Genomic DNA, 16,668 nt, shown 5'->3' with positions numbered 1-16,668 from the left:
ATAATCACCCCCACTACGAACACAAAAGAGAAAATAAAGCTGAATGACCCTCCATACAATGAAAGTAAACACACTGCACCTTCAAATTTCAGTTTGCCACTAACATAAAACTACTGAAGAAGGTTTTTCATTTTTAATAAAAAAAGTAAAATAAATATAGCTGCATATTTTTATGTATAAAGTCCCATTGACTGGATTTCTTATTGTTATTGCATTAAAGCTAGCTAAATAAAATAAAATAAATACATTTTAGAAAATATTTAGTTTGCATTAAGTTGAGAGTGTTGACTCCGTTTAGGGTATAGCTAAAGGCTGGGTTATGTAGCTAAAAATTTATATCACAATTTTGACAAATTTGGAATAAAAATATAAATTCAGGTTGATTGAATAATTGCACCTTTTTACTGAAACACTATGTAAAGGGTAATGTTTTATGTATTTGAGAGGCAGAGAAGAGTGTCTTAGTCTAGCATTTGTTGTCGAGTCATAGCCAATATTGTCTTAAATAGCCTGTCATAGCACTTCAACATTTATAATTTTATATTCTTTTATATTTTGGCGAAATCACAGAAAAAACTAAGTGTCAACATAGCCAGGGCTCGATACTTACGGTAACAGTGTTGTTTAACGTCTTTCCGTGTTATATGGTAGGGGGCGCTATTACACATCTTCTGGAAGAGTACTGAATCTCCTGTAGTGATGCAAAGCCCGATTCATTTCTGCAAACCTGGTTCTTTTCGGACAGTTCGGCTCAATGAACCGGTTCAAAAAGCCGATTCATAGGCTCCTGACATCATCATGCTATATTGTCACTATGCATTTCTTTTCTAACAACTCAATGTCATATCAATGAAACGTTTAAATAAAGTCATTTGTGTCAACGCGTATTGAAACATTCAAATAAAAAGTTATTTGTGTGAACGCATATTGCTGATTATTGCCTTTCATTCACTTGTGGTCACAGTTTCATTGGATCGTGGATCCTAAATGTCGGATACGACTGACCAATATTGAGTAGCCTACATCTTGGATAAGATTCGCAACTACAACACACATATTCATGCACAAACACAGATATGTTCTACATGTCTAAAGTATAAGGAAAGAATAAACTCAGTGATTTCACTATACAACTTATAATCTGCATGTATAATAAACCATAGTAAAAAATTATTTACATCTCTCGACAAAAAAGGTTTTAACAAAATGTTATTTATTAACAGTAGTCATAATAAGCATATTTCCAGTATGTGCCTCAGGCTTGCATGGTATCGTCAACTCACTCATCAGACTCCTCTGTAATCCTTGGCAAACCTCGACAGTTGGTTGAAACGGCTCAATCGGTTCTTTTTGAGTCGGACGTGCTACTTCGGCTTGTGCGTCTTGCGTCATCAACCCGAACTAAAGTTCGATTCAGTTCGATTAGTGAACCAGCTCAACCGGTTACTTCCTGAGAACCGGTTTCAATCAGCTCAAAAGAACAATTCGTTCAAGAACCGAACATCACTAATCTCCTGATCAAAACACAGGTGAAGAAGCAGCAGAAACAAGTGATAGCATATGTAAGCAGATGGCGATCAGCAACATTAAACAGCATATAAATCAAAACTGCCTAACGTTAACGAATAAAATGTCGACGCAGGACAAGCTATAGGACTGCAACAGAAACTACAACAAAATATTCTGGGGGGCCATGAAACTTTTGTGAAAATGATCAAAAATGCTGGTGCTGACTGGCAAGTTTCTTTTTAAAATGCTGGTGGGGAAAGAGTTAAAATTCTCTACATATAATAATTAATGAACTATATATATAACAGCAGTCAGAACTGAATATTATGTTAATGTGCTATGCGCAGTCAAGCAAGCTTTCATCATTTTTCGCACTGTTCAAAATGGCCAAGAGGGGAAACCCCAGACAACTCACCCACCTTAAGAAATACATGAAGAACAAAGAATGCTACAATGCTTAAAATTGCAATGCACATTGTAAACATAAATCTTTGATGCTCTTCATATATATATATATATAAAATCTTAGAAGACTTGGACCTACTTTTATGGTGCTTTTTTGTCGCTTGATAGCCTGGGGTCATGCTTTGACATTGGGGTGAATGCTTTCAACAAGGGCAGTTTGGACAGTCTGGGGTGAACTATCTCTTTAAAATAACGTTGAAACAAGACTTTGTATTGTAGATTCAGAAATATTCCATGTGCACTCACTAAATACACAGTCACTTCTTTCCAGGTCAATAACAGAAGCTGATCACAGCAGACTGCGTTGCTGTGCACAGCCCTGAAAGTGACGTAAAATTTGCTCTGAGATAAAAGACAGGGTGGTTCATGTGTTTCAGATAAAGACCTGACCCTATATACAAAATTGCATCATATTATATTTATATCTGCATTACATGCAGCTTCAGCACAGGCTATGACTTCTGTAATTGAAACCCTAAGTTCATGTTTTGTTTATTCTCTTCTTATTTCCAGTTTTCAGAAAAAAAAAGCATTTGAAAGTGACAGTGTGGCCCTTTATATCTGACCCTGGGACATCATACATCATGTATACATCGTACTGAATGATTACCATATTAATAAACCAAGGTATTTACACACTTCATAGAGCTTCAAAGAAAAACTTGGAATCACAAGTACCATGACAATATGATGGTATTTCTGATGCATTTCACTATATATGCCACTGTAAACCTACTGTAAATAAACTGTAAATAACTTATAATTAGTTTTTTTTAACTGCTTACACATAAAATCCATACTTCACTTTATTTACACCTTACTTCACTTTTCCTTACTTGCGTCACGCAATTTCTGAAACCTGACACTCACCAGAACCACACACAAAAACTGCCTTCGACTCAGCTTTCAATTTCGTAAAACACTTTGTGCAAAACACAATACACAAAAAAACACAAAAAACAAAAAACCAAAAAACAGGAAGTATCTTCATTTCCTTTGTTTCTGTCCAACTACACATGGTTGATGTATTTCTTTTCTTTTGTACTGTGAAAATAATATATTTTTTCTTATTTTCTGGAAAATAAAATCAAAATGAAGTGTTTTTGCTTAAAACAAGCAGAATTATCTGGGGTAAGAAAAATAATCTTGTTTCTGTTTGAAATCTTGTTTCTTGTTACTGTCCCAGACAGAAACAAGATTATTTTCTTACCCCATTGGCAGATAATTTTGCTTGTTTTAAGCAAAACCTTTTTCCCAGAAAACAAGAAAAAATATCTTATGTCATTTTATTTATCTAGTAAAAGCATCTTGATTTAAGATTTTTTTAGATATTTAAATACTAAGTAAGAAAAACATTTTTTGCAGTGTATTGCTGCTGTTCCATAAGCACCACCTTCTGGTAGAGAGTGAATTTGCATGTTTTTTTTTTCTCAGGGTTTCTTATATGTATGGAGGGGGGGCTTCATGACAAAAGGTTGGGAACCACTGCCCTGGGGGTCGCAATGGGGAATGGCTCCGGCATGACAGGTGTTTGAAGCATGAGTCTAAACACGACAATGAACTTGACATATAAGAGGGCACCTGTGCAAAACGTCATCTACTTCTTGTCTGAAGGAGGCGTGTGCAGGAATACCTGAAAGCATGGCAGAGGGACGCAGCGTCCTGTTCCCTATTCTCAGGGAACCATGGTTACATGCGTAACCTGAGACGTTCCCTTTCGAAAGGAATGGAACACCCTCGCTGCCATGCTGAAGGGATGAGCACCCTATTGGCTGAGCTAAGTCCAAGGACACAGGAGTCCTCATCCCTAAGGCACACCAGCACACCAGATCGGAGGGAGGCCTCAACAGGATGACTCTAAAGAGAGGAAGCCTAGCAAGGTTTATGTTCAGGCCAGCGTCCAATGAGGCTCACAGGAAGCATAATACTCAGGACTTCTGTACAGGCAGCCCTGAAGTATGGAGGCCTCAAACAAGAGGCCTAGGCAACTCAGTTTAACTGGCCCGTGAAGCTCTGCAGAGTGGAGGCTTCAATACAATGACTTTCATAATGAGAGGAAGCCTAGCAACACTCCACACTGAGGTCAGTAGCCAAGGAGGCTCCCAGAGAGCCTAATGACCTAGCATAGTACCTTACCGCCTAGCCGAGCTCTAGGAGCGGAAGCCTCAGTATGATGACTCTCTAACTTGAGAGGAGACCTAACAACTCCCTATGCTCAGGATATCCTGCAAGGAGGCTCACAGAGAGATTCTACCACTCGTGATCGCTATCCTAGTGGAGCTCAATAGAGCAAAGGCCTCAATAAGGATAACCCTCTCTAGCAAGAGGAGTCCCATCAACGTACACAGTAGCCAAGGAGGCTCACAGAGAGCCTCACAACTTATAAAACCTTAGCCGAGCTCTAGGAGCGAAGTCCTCAGTATGAAGACTCTAAATCGAGAGGAGGCCTAACAACTCCCTATGCTCAGGATATCTTGCAAGGAGGCTCACAGAGAACCTACCACCTGCCATCGCTATCCTAGTGGAGCTCAAGAGAGCAGATAACTTTTTCTAGCGAGAGGAGGCCTATCAACACTAGCAATAGCCAAGGAGGCTCACAGAGAGCCTGCAACTTGCAATTGCTCTCCTAGCGGAGGTCTGGGGTGTGAAAGCCTCATAGCTTTCATAGAGAAGCTCATAGAGAGCCTAAAGGGGCTCGCACACTGGACGCGAAGCTCAGCGCCGCTCAGCGCCGACACGTCTTTAAAATTCGAACGCATTGTTTTCTATTGTTTTCCGAGTCGTAGCTGGGTGCCGCGGACAGGCGCCGAATGTCGCCGCCGGTGTGCGTACACTCATAGAAAACAATGCGTTCGAATTTTAAAGACGTGTCGCGGCGCTGTGCGGCGCTGAGCTTCGCGTCCGGTGTGCGAGCCCCTTAAAACTTAGCAAACATAGCCGAGTTCTAGGAGAGGAGGCCTCAGCCTGACGACTCTCTAAATCGACACTCCACACTCAGGATATCTTGCAAGGATGCTCACAGAGAGCCTACAGATTGCAATTGCTACCCTAGTGGAGCTTTGGGGAGCGGAGGCATAAATAAAGACAACTCTCTTTAGCAAGAGGAGGCCTAAAACCCTAACCACTTAGGCCATACATATATACATATCGCCACAGGAACCGTTTCACCGTTTGAATCACTCCGCTGTCAGCATTCTCACAGCGAGCGTCGTGGAGGATTGGCAAATCCACCATATTTTTTTAATAGATACTACTGTTATTTTGCAACAGAATGTAGTTTTAAAAGTTCATTAGGCAAGAATGTAGTTGTTTAGACCTCAGATATGCAATTTATATGTAAACATAGCGCCTATTTGAAAATTTGTTTAGACGCTTTCGGAGATGTGAGCTCCAGGCCGTCAGCGACCGTTCAGTGCTCACGTACCCGCAGAGAACAGCTTCATCTCGTCCAGTCCATTTAGAATTTGCCGCTGGCTCTTAGCTGTAGATAGTGTTTAAACACAAGGTATAATTAATTTTGGGTATATCAAACGGGCAGTCTTTGGTCTTATTAATCTATTAGTTGTTCCAGAGCTAAGAGATTTGGCTTAAGAGCTATATTAAGTTTCATAACTTCATATTTACATTGAAATTAAATCCTGTACTAACTAGAGCACTGCTTTTGTACATTTGACTGAACTGTTTGGTTGTGTTTATTTCCTGTTTTACTTCTTATACTATTATAATAGCTATTGTTGTTCATTTAAATATTATTGTTCAATAAGTAATATTTTATATAAATAACATGCCGTATTTTTTGGTATTGAGAAAGAATCTGTTAGTGATTTCGACTTCAGTGAAAGTTACATTAATATGCCATTAGATGGCGACAAAGACTGTCTTTGTCCTGAGTGAGTCAGACTTTTATATTGAAATGGGCTGAAACAAGGAAACAAGGACGTTGTTTTTACTTTAAACAACATCTTATAAGATGCAACTGACAAATGCATTGAATAGCGCTGTCATGGGAATGTCTTAAACGTTAAAAGGACAAAGACAAAGATAACGCTTTCCTCAGCGGACATTCAAACTGATTTTGTGGTTATGAATATAAGATTGACCTGAAGAAGGTAATACACTCACTCAGGCGATCTCTCTCTCTCATAATACCCTACATATTACAGTGAGTTTCAATGAAGCGACTCAACGTTCCTTCGTTACTAGTTCTAAAGTGACTTTGTAGAATTAGTAACAGAGGCTTGGGCTCAACTGTTAAACTGTCAACTTGAGTTTCGAATACGTGACAGAAGGAAGTAGTTCCTTACAAAAGAGGGTTTTTAAAGACAATCCGTAATCGTTTCTTATTTATTTACACACTCGTGCCATCGAACTGTAGTATTAGAGAGACAGAATCCTCATCAAACCGTTTCAGACACTGTGAGAAAAGAGGTGATGCTGCAATGTATGAGTAAATTAGAGTTTTTGGGGTTTTTTTTTTTACCTTGGATGCATGAAACCTATTGTAGGAGACCCAAACAAAATTACAAATCACTTTAATACTTTACTTAAAATATAATTTATGTGTAATTGATTACATGTTTATATGCTAATGTATCTCTATATTTATTTTTTATACTTATGATTTGATTTTGGAGTGAAATATGACCTGGAGATGTTTTTGTGAGATTCAATCCATCACTGTCATGAGGTAACTCTCACAGGGACTGGTAATGACAAAAACTAAACATCCTGAATGAACATCAGTAAAAGTTCACTTCTCTGATGTTTTCAGCATGTGTGGTTCTCTGAGGAATGAAGAATACACCGTTTAGTTCTTGTTTGAGTCACACAAATCACTACACAGAAACTGACTCCTACAAAACAACTGTCTAAATGCAAACAATACTTATTTCCTATTTTACATTTTGGCAAATTTGTGGATTTGTGGAAATTTTAAGGGTGGACCTTCTTGCTTACTTTTTTCTAAACATTGTACATTTTCGTATGAATCATATTGTACAAATCCACCCAAAAATCCTGTAAAATAGTTATGTTTTCTAATTAGTTTGTGTTGGTCGTTTTTTATACGGTTATTTTCAGTACACAGCCTTTTTTATTGCCTCTGTAAGCATTTCTGTAGTAGTTGTTTACCATTTACAGGTTTCCATGAAGCACAAACTAAAAAATAAGTTATTCGCTAAACTTAACTGAAGAGATTTATCACAGTACATATCTTTGAAATAACTATATAAATTCAACTAAAAAACAGCGGAAACCCAAAAAACCTCTTCAACCCATGCCCCCATCTCCTATTGGTCAGGCAAACAAGTAGCCCCACCCCAAACATATGTTATTGGTTGTGTCATAAGTTGACAAGTCGGACCGCTCAAACAAATATTTTGATAGTACCACAGAGCTTCAGTGTCTCACTTTTAGTGAAAATCTAACTGCTTACTTGGCTTACAATTAAACAGGGAAAAAAGTATTTTAACATCGGGGGGAAAAAAAATTCTTTTGAAGAGCCAAACGCTATTTTACATGCATAACTGATTGTAGACACAACAGAAGCAAAAAAATATGAAATTCAATTACCGCCTGCGTTTCTGCACAATGTCAATTGGACAGTTGACAGCACACGGAGAGCCACAATGACTGACGTTCCGAACTTTAAAAGTGCGGTCAGTGGGTGGAAGAAAGACACAGCCAGTTGGCAAACTCATGTTTCCCTCCAGAAATCAACTCTTCCTTTTATGTAGTCTGAAACACATGCTTCCCACCGCTGAGTTACTGCCGTAGAAGAGCGATGAACACATGGAGCCACGCTGACATGACAGAGTTCGCACAGACATCTCGTATTAGCCTAGTTGTCATCCTTCAGTTTAAAATCACATTGACTCCTTGTAATCCTCATTAAAATTCTTTTTCATAGTCTTGAAAGCTGCTGTTAAATACACATACTAGGATAATACACAAACAGACTAACTTCCAGTGTCACCAAGCGCCAGAGTAAACTCTCTCTCTCCCCCAGCAGCTCAGACAGCTGAACTCATATACATGAGTTTACACCAGCATGCTGGCCTCATACGGATGTGTGTGTGCATTTGTGTTTATGTGTGTTTGTGGGACTGGCAGCTGAACAGTGAGTCACAGCCCATGGAGAAGGCGGAACCACCAGATGACTGTCTCAAAATTAACCCTTTGCTGGAGACCCCCTTAAAGCGAGTGCATTTATAATACATCTCTCAAGAGGTTCTCAAAAGGTATGAATGTTACTACATTAGATAACAAAATATCAAACCAAGTGCCATGTCTTGAAGAAAACATTACTTGCGAGATAGAAGTACAATGGGGCTAAAGCTATAATCAGGTTTTCACTACTCCCACAGCAAAGTTTGTACTATTTTCTGTTTATTTTGATATTTTGATATAGAATTCATTTTTGTTCAGTAAATATACTGTCATTAAAATATGTTAATATATATTAAAAATACATAAACAAAATTAGTTTAAAAGTAAAGATTCTGAAAGCATTAAAGGAGATCCCATAATAATTTAATATAGATTTACAGTAGTAATAATATATATTATATTATATTATATGCTTTTAATATGCTTTAAGACAAACCATGTGCAAATTCATACAGTAAGTTAACACCATTGCTGAGTGTTTTCTCGAACTAAAGACAGTCTCAAAAACGCGGTTTGAAATCGCTGGTGTTTCCGACGTCACAAACTACCTTGTAACCAATCACGTCAACATGTGATCAGCAACGAGTGGATCTCTGAGCTGGTGCGAGTGAGTGGAGGCGGGGCTAATTTGCATATTCATAGAACCGCATATACTAAACGAGGCAAGGGTGTCGAGTTACATTCAAGCTATTTTAAGGCATGAAGAAATTTTTTTTCAAGGAAAAAATGTTTAAATATGTCATTTTATAGATCAAAGATGAGTTTTAGGGGATAAAATTATTGACTACAGGGGGACTTTAATATATGATATTTACCATCTGAATCTGACCATGTCATGTCAACACATGGAAAAGTCAGCCAGCTGTTTATTATCATGTTAATTATTGCGCCTTTAGCCCCAACAGCAGGGGCGCTTTTTGCCCAAATATCATATTTTTACATATTCTTCCACTGTTGCTTTATTAATTATCTTGAACAAAACTGAAAAACATTAACAAGACCTTTGTCCCAAATTATATTCAATAATTTTAGCAATTCTCATTTGCTACTTAAATCTACAACATTTTAAACAAAACATAAATAGTAGATCAAATTAGCGCAGAAGCAGCTTTGCTCTCTGCCCACGACCGTATCAAGAATCAGCAAAATTTCCATGTGTATCTTGAAAAGTGGATGTTTTGGAAAGTGCTGGGGCAAGTTTTTGTGCCATCTAGTGGTTTAGAGGAAAGTAAAATCAAATTCGCATTTCCCCACCGTGTGTCTTTGAGTACTTTAGAGTGCTTTTTTGACCCACTTAAGTACGACTTAAGTACATGCTTATGTAATTTCATGACTATTTCTATTCTCTTTGAAATGTGATCTTTGTACTGCCGAATGCATTTATGATATATTAAAATAAGCTATTAAAACATTTATAAACATTTATAAATTTAACAATAAATATACTTTTCAAAATAAAGACAACGAACCATTGAAATATCGAAACACTTATGAGGTAACAAAGCCTCTTTTAGTGAAATCACGTGACTTTGGCGCTCTGAACCACTGATTCGAAAAAAGCTTCGAAGCTTCATAAAGCAGTGTTTTGAAATCGTCCATCACTAGATATTGTTGAATAAAGTCTGAAAGTGTTAATTAACTTGCTTTCAATGCAGACCTCACTGAAAAATATCTTAATTTGTGTTCTGAAGATGAACGAAGGTCTTACGGGTGTGGAACGACATGAGGGTGAGTAATTAATGACATTATTTTCATTTTTGGGTGAACTAACCCTTTAAACTGAATGTAACTAAACAAAACAGACAATTTCGCCTATGAACATGGGAAATTTTGTTAATTTGTTGAACTGCCAGTGATTACTCTGTTAGCACACCTGTGTAAATTACAAAAAAATGCCTAGTGAAGTTATGCAGACTACACTTGGTTTGATATATGGTTTCTAGAGCAATGATTCATTTTATGAAATATTTTGGGGGACAATGCATGCTCATTTTTATGAAGTATTTATATTTCAGAATTTCATTCATAGTTAAATATCCTGTAGCACGAGGACCCTCATCTCTCAGATTTAAGTTCCCACAGGACTGAATCTGATCTCTGCTCAAATCAGGGTAAATATTTACTCATCCAGTCATGTTGTGGGGGTATGAGCGGGCAGCTCTCTCACAAGCCCTTCACAGACTGCACATGCGTGCAATAGTTAATGTCACATACACAGTCCACCCTGCACCATAACCATTTTTTTTTCTTTTTACAAGAAAGATTTGGTGATAATTTGGTTTACATGAAGATTTTGTTTAGAGAGTTTCATAGTTGTTTATTCCAAGTCTGAGAATTTCTACCAATTGTTTACATTTTCTGAAGAAAATGTGAGTGGTGCTTGTCTGTGCAAAGCTCACAGACACTATGGGGTTGCCATTGTGTTGCTATGCTGTTGCAAAGAGTGTTTTTTAGCATACTGATAGACCGTTGATAGGGTGTTGTGTAAATGATTTTAATGCACAACATGGAGGCAAAGAACCACCCAATGTGAAGTGGAGTGTATTCAAGTAGTTTAACACATAGCTAGCAGTGGAATATCCTGCTTATATCATGGTTATTTGCCAGCGTTTGATAAATTAAAGCTGTTATTGATGTTTGCAGTACAATGTTTCACAAGAAGGGCAAAAATAGTGGTTATTTTCGTCAGTTACAGCTTGTTAGATCTAGCATTCTGCTTGCTTTAAATCAGACACAGAGATAAAGTAGTGTGGTGAGATTACATTTATTTGAATGATTTATCAATATCGAGAGAGAGAGAGAGAGAGAGAGAGAGAGAGAGAGATCATGCCACAAACCACACATACCTTGGGTTGAAACAGAAACCTCAACTTGGCTGTGAATGAACTGAAAGAGAAAGCAAGAAGGGCTTTCTATGCCATTAAAAAAATCTATCCAATTTGAAATACCAATTAGAATCTGACTCAAACTTGACTTCAGTGCAAAAATATTGTTCTTTTAGTTCAGCCAAGCGGTCACACCGTGACGTATCAATCTTCTACAGGTCACACGTCTTCAAGTAATCGAATCCGCAGTTCAGAGTTCACTAAACTTGAACTTTGGAGCGCAGCTTGCGTTCTGCGGTCTGACGCATTCACATACATATGAATGAAAGTCAATGGAACGAAAAGCGTCGTTTGACCACCCCTTAACATGACTAACAATAAACAGCCTCAGGACACTGACACCCTTATCCAAAGAATCCGGCCCAACCCAATGATTAATGCACAAAAAGAAAACTAGCTAGCTTACTGGAATGAAACAACACAAAAACAAAGTAAACTACAATGTTTACTAAAATATAGAGCCCTAATATAGAACAGTGATTAAACTGACTGGAACTGCCTGTGCATCAAACGGTTTTAATGCACACCTTTTAGCCAATTAGAATTGAATATTTAGACAGACCATGGTATAATATACTACAATACACTGAGGTGCAAATAGTATCTGGCACTATTTGCACCAAGTATAAACAGCATCTAACAACTAATTACTCTTAAGATCTATCTTAAAATCTATCAGACTGTAAAAACTAATACGCTCTATCTACTCAATAAAATTGTGGCGACAGATTACAAGCAATATTATTAATTAAATTCAACATATGACAATTGAGTTAGAATTAATCAAATTAATTCCTTAAAACTCAACCATTTAAAATGTGTAAAATTAGCAAACACCATTACAAAAACCCCCAAACTGACATAAAAAGAAAAGAGTCAAACTGGCCAACTAAATGAAACACTGATCACCATAATGGCAACCAAACATGTTCAATAACATCAACATCAACATCTAAACCTCTGTTAATACTTGTGCTTCTCTTTCCTTCAGTGATTCTGCTCGTTATCATCAGGTGTCTTCAATGTTGGCAATAAAAAAATAAAGAGTTCTTAATTCATCTTTGACGTCTGCTTGCTATTCAGATGTTTTTGTTTAAATTTTACTTAAATTTTACTCGTTTTAAATGGTTGACATTTAAGGAATTAATTTGATTAATTCTAACTCAATTCTATTTGTTGAATTTAATTAATAATATTGCTTGTAATCTGTTGCCAAAATTTTGAGCAGATACAGCGCATTACATTTTACAGTGCACTAATAAGCCTACACTTCGTGTAAATAGCATTTAACACTATTTGCACTCAGTATGAATAGCCGCAACTGTTTAATAGTTAAAGGGTTAGTTCATCCAAAAATGAATAAAGTCATTTTTGGGTGAAAAGTCAATGTTGAATAAAGTCGTTATTTTTGTTTTATTTTGTTTTTGCACACAAAAAGTATTCTCATCGCTTCATAACATAACAAGGTTGAACCGCTGTATTCACATTGACTACTTTAACAATGTTTTTACTACTTTTCTATGAGAATAGGGAGGTTTACACCACAACTATAACAATAATAATACAGAGGAACGGCATTGTTTCCTGCATTTTTTTCCTAGCTAATGAATGATAACAGCATTAACCACCAATCAGAATCCATCCTGCTTTAAAGTGCTCGAGCATTCAAAGTGGCAGATGACGTAATCTAATCTCACATGCTTAAAAAACAGAATGTTATTATGCATTGTTGTGGATGCTGATATATAGTTATCAGTATGGTTATCCTTATAATTTTCGTTCTTAGTGTAAATACACACAATTATTAGTTATACACACAATTTATTGTTTTTTTTACTTGAAATTCTTTGACAGTTTATTGCCATGAGAAAATAGTAAGTCTGTGGTATCTGTCAGGAGTTAGTAAACAATGAAGCACACAAAACAGGAGTAGTGAACTTCATCCATCTTGTTTACTCATTCACTTCAGTTCTCACACACATTACTCAACAGTTCTGACTTCCTTTTCAAAATAGGAGCCCACAACACAGTTCACTTATAAACTTATATAGTTTTAATAGATCAAGTCCTAATGGAGCAGACAGATACTTTCAATCGTATTTGTTAAAATCAAAACATTGCAGATATTAATGCATGAATGGTGTGAAACATGAATAACATCTACAGTGGTTCTCTGCTACGCAATTACCAAAGACACAGAGTTATGTAAACACACACAAACACACACACACACACACACGAACACACACACACACACACACACAAAAGTTTATCTTTTCACATGCAATAAATTCCCAAAACAGTGCTCTTTCTCCTTTGCAAGTATGTGTGTGTTTGCTTACTATTCTTTATGGACTAATGGTGGCTGAAACTCTCAAAATAAGCCATCAGTTTACACAAAGCAAAAATTCACCTTTCAGCCAGATGGGGGCAGCCACGAACTGAGAACTGCTAAGGAAAATTATTTCCACCAGTTAACAAAAGAAACCTGCACACAGAGCATGATCAGGAGAGATATATTCACTGTTGTGTTAGCAGCAGGACAAAAAGGTTTGTGAGGAGAATGAATCAGGATGCAAAGAAAAACAGGAGTTCCCCTATTTTTTTTTTTAAAACCATTCATAAAATATCCCTACTTCAACATCAATACCACAGAAATAAGTGTCCTAAGAAATCACACCTGTTTCTGTGACAATACTAGTGAGAGCTAGCTGTCAGCATCCTCATTCATCTCAATGGCAACTGCCCTGCTGGCACATTTGATCTGAATTCTGCCATCTTGGCTGATGGCTCATTTCTAGATACTTCATCTCTTTTCTTTTTTGACCCCAAAGACAGAGTAGAGGCCTGCACCTCCTTTTTTCAACTTATGATTCAATTGCTACCAAGAAATATGCACTGTAGTTTCTAAACATTTGTTTGGTTATCTCTAAAGCTTACTTAAATTTGTTTTAGATCATTATTTATAACAATATGACCTTGGAAATCTATCTAAAATCAATTTCCTTAACAAATGCTACCATAAAGAAAAAACTGACTGACTAGAAGCAGTTGCCTTATGTTTTGGGCACAGCCTGTGTATGGTTGAAGTTAGCAAATGCCTAAAATCGTTATATCACCTTTACATCATTTGATATTTATACACTCTTTATCCAAAGCAACATACACTTTCCCTTATTGTACTCTTAATAAATATTATTGGTGCAGTACGTAATTTCTGCAAAACCAGTAGAATCAAAACAAACACTACTCTGATTGTGCATTTTGGCAGCTTATTTAGGCTAAGAATCACCTACTTAGACAGGAAGGAGCTCACTGATTGAGGGCCCTATTTTAGCAATTCTGTTCTGAAGCTCATGGTGCAGGTGCACTTAGGGCGTGTCCAAATCCACTTTTGCTAAGTTAACGACGTAAAAAATGGTTGGCTCCAAAAGTGGAGTTCAATAATGTACATTGTGACAAATAGGCAAGACCAAATTCAAAAAACTGTCGAGGAACATAGGTGAGTCGGCTATGTACACCCCGAATTCTGGAAATGTTGGGACGTTTTTTAAATTTGAGTTAAATGAAAACTAAAAGATTTTCAAATCACATGAGCCAATATTTTATTCACAATAGAACATAGATAACATAACAAATGTTTAAACTGAGAAATTTTACAATTTTATGCACAAAATGAGCTCATTTCAAATTTGATGCCTGCTACAGGTCTCAAAATAGTTGGGACGGGGGCATGTTTACCATGGTGTAGCATCTCCTCTTCTTTTCAAAACAGTGTGAAGACGTCTGGGCATCGAGGTTATGAGTTTCTGGAGTTTTAGTGTCGGAATTTGGTCCCATTCTGGCCTGATATAGGTTTCCAGCTGCTGAAGAGTTTGTGGTCATATTTTTCTCTATAGGTGAAAGATCTGGACTGCAGGCAGGCCAATTCAGCACCCGGACTCTTCTACGACGAAGCCATGCTGTTATAATAGCTGCAGTATGTGGTTTTGCATTGTCCTGCTGAAATACACAAGGCCTTCCCTGAAATAGACGTTGTCTGGAGGAGAGCATATGTTGCTCTAAAACCTTTATATACCTTTCAGCATTCATAGTATCTTCCAAAACATGCAGGCTGCCCATACCGTATGCACTTATGCACCCCCATACCATCAGAGATGCTGGCTTTTGAACTGAACGCTGATAACACGCTGGAAGGTCTCCCTCCTCTTTAGCCCGGAGGACACGGCGTCCGTGATTTCCAACAAGAATGTCAAATTTAGACTTGTCTGACCATAGAACACTTTTCCACTTTGAAACAGTCAATTTTAAATGAGCCTTGGCCCAGAGGACACGACGGCGCTTCTGGACCATGTTCACATATGGCTTCCTTTTTGCTTTAGTTGGCATCTGCAGATGGCACGGCGGATTGTGTTTTCCGACAGTGGTTTCTGGAAGTATTCCTGGGCCCATTTAGTAATGTCATTGACACAATCATGCCGATGAGTGATGCAGTGTCGTCTGAGGGCCCGGAGATCACGGGCATCCAATAAAGGTCTTCGGCCTTGTCTCTTACGCACAGAGATTTCTCCAGTTTCTCTGAATCTTTTGATGATGTTATGCACTGTAGATGATGAGATTTGCAAAGCCTTTGCAATTTGACGTTGCCCATCTTTACTTCTGAGAGACTCTGCTTCTCTAAGACATCCCTTTTATAGCTAATCATGTTACAGACCTGATATCAATTAACTTAATTAGTTGCTAGACGTTCTCCCAGGTGAATCTTTTCAAAATGTCTTGCTTTTTCAGCCATTTGTTGCCTCCGTGCCAACTTTTTTTTTTTTTAGATCTGTAGCAGGCATCAAATTTGAAATGAGCTCATTTAGTGGATAAAAGTGTAAAAATTTCTCCCTTTAAACATTTGTTATGTTATCTATGTTCTATTCTGAATAAAATATTGGCTCATGTGATTTGAAAGTCTTTTAGTTTTAATTTTATTCAAATTTTTAAAAAAAACGTCCCAACATTTCTGGAATTTGGGTTGTATATAAGCCTCCTCTCATGCTGATTGGATATAGCATTTGAACGTGTTCCTCATGAACTTTGTTAATAAAACATATATTGTAAAGTGCATTAGATAAATTCAGCAGCCAATTGTGAAATTTCAAATCTAAAATGCAAACATATATGCACATTTAATCAAATTTATAATAGAATACATTATAAGTATATTATATTGTTTCTGCACACTTAGTATGACTACAGTGTGTTAACTGCAATACTACAAAAAAGTACCACTTAAGTAAATGTACAAGTACATTCCAGACATTATAGTATCTTTAATAAATTATAGGCCTAATACATTTTTAATGTATTAGTTTATTTCAGAATTGCATTCTTGGTTGCACTAAAGTGTGTTTTAATTACATATAAATATAAAAAAGCAAGCAAAATGGCAACTGATCTAGACAGCAAATACTAAGTGTTTGTGTGGTGCAGTTATAAAGTTGAGGTTAACTTGTGCATAGCTGTCCTCTCACACAGCACATCATTTATGTTCTACATGCTTAAGCCAACACAATTGAAAACCAAACAGAAAACATGGAATGGATTTGTATTTGAACACTACACACATAAACACTGGAGTGACACAAGTGCGGTC

The 16,668-nt window shown here is 37.1% G+C and overlaps 2 protein-coding genes across 5 annotated transcripts in view; both read right to left on the bottom strand.

Annotated features, from left to right (window-relative positions):
• ranbp3a (RAN binding protein 3a) overlaps nt 1-16,668 on the bottom strand; it is a 386,526-nt gene that overhangs the window by 77,998 nt on the left and 291,860 nt on the right. The window lies entirely within an intron of this gene.
• Nucleotides 1-16,668, bottom strand: part of pde4cb (phosphodiesterase 4C, cAMP-specific b) — a 78,071-nt gene that overhangs the window by 20,174 nt on the left and 41,229 nt on the right. Inside the window, exon 1 of one of the 4 annotated variants that reach the window (XM_051912661.1) lies at nt 7,546-8,025. The exons of the other annotated variants lie outside the window; for them this stretch is intronic. Coding sequence (XP_051768621.1) covers nt 7,546-7,673 — 128 coding nt within the window. The 5' untranslated portion in view covers nt 7,674-8,025. Of the gene's footprint in view, nt 1-7,545; nt 8,026-16,668 lie in introns of those variants that run through there. 4 annotated transcript variants of the gene reach the window in all.

Source organism: Ctenopharyngodon idella, chromosome 11, assembly GCF_019924925.1.
Source record: "Ctenopharyngodon idella isolate HZGC_01 chromosome 11, HZGC01, whole genome shotgun sequence".
In the NCBI taxonomy this organism is placed as follows: domain Eukaryota; kingdom Metazoa; phylum Chordata; class Actinopteri; order Cypriniformes; family Xenocyprididae; genus Ctenopharyngodon; species Ctenopharyngodon idella.
The sequence above is the reverse complement of the archived record's forward strand: the minus strand, read 5'-3'. Positions and strand labels throughout refer to the sequence as shown.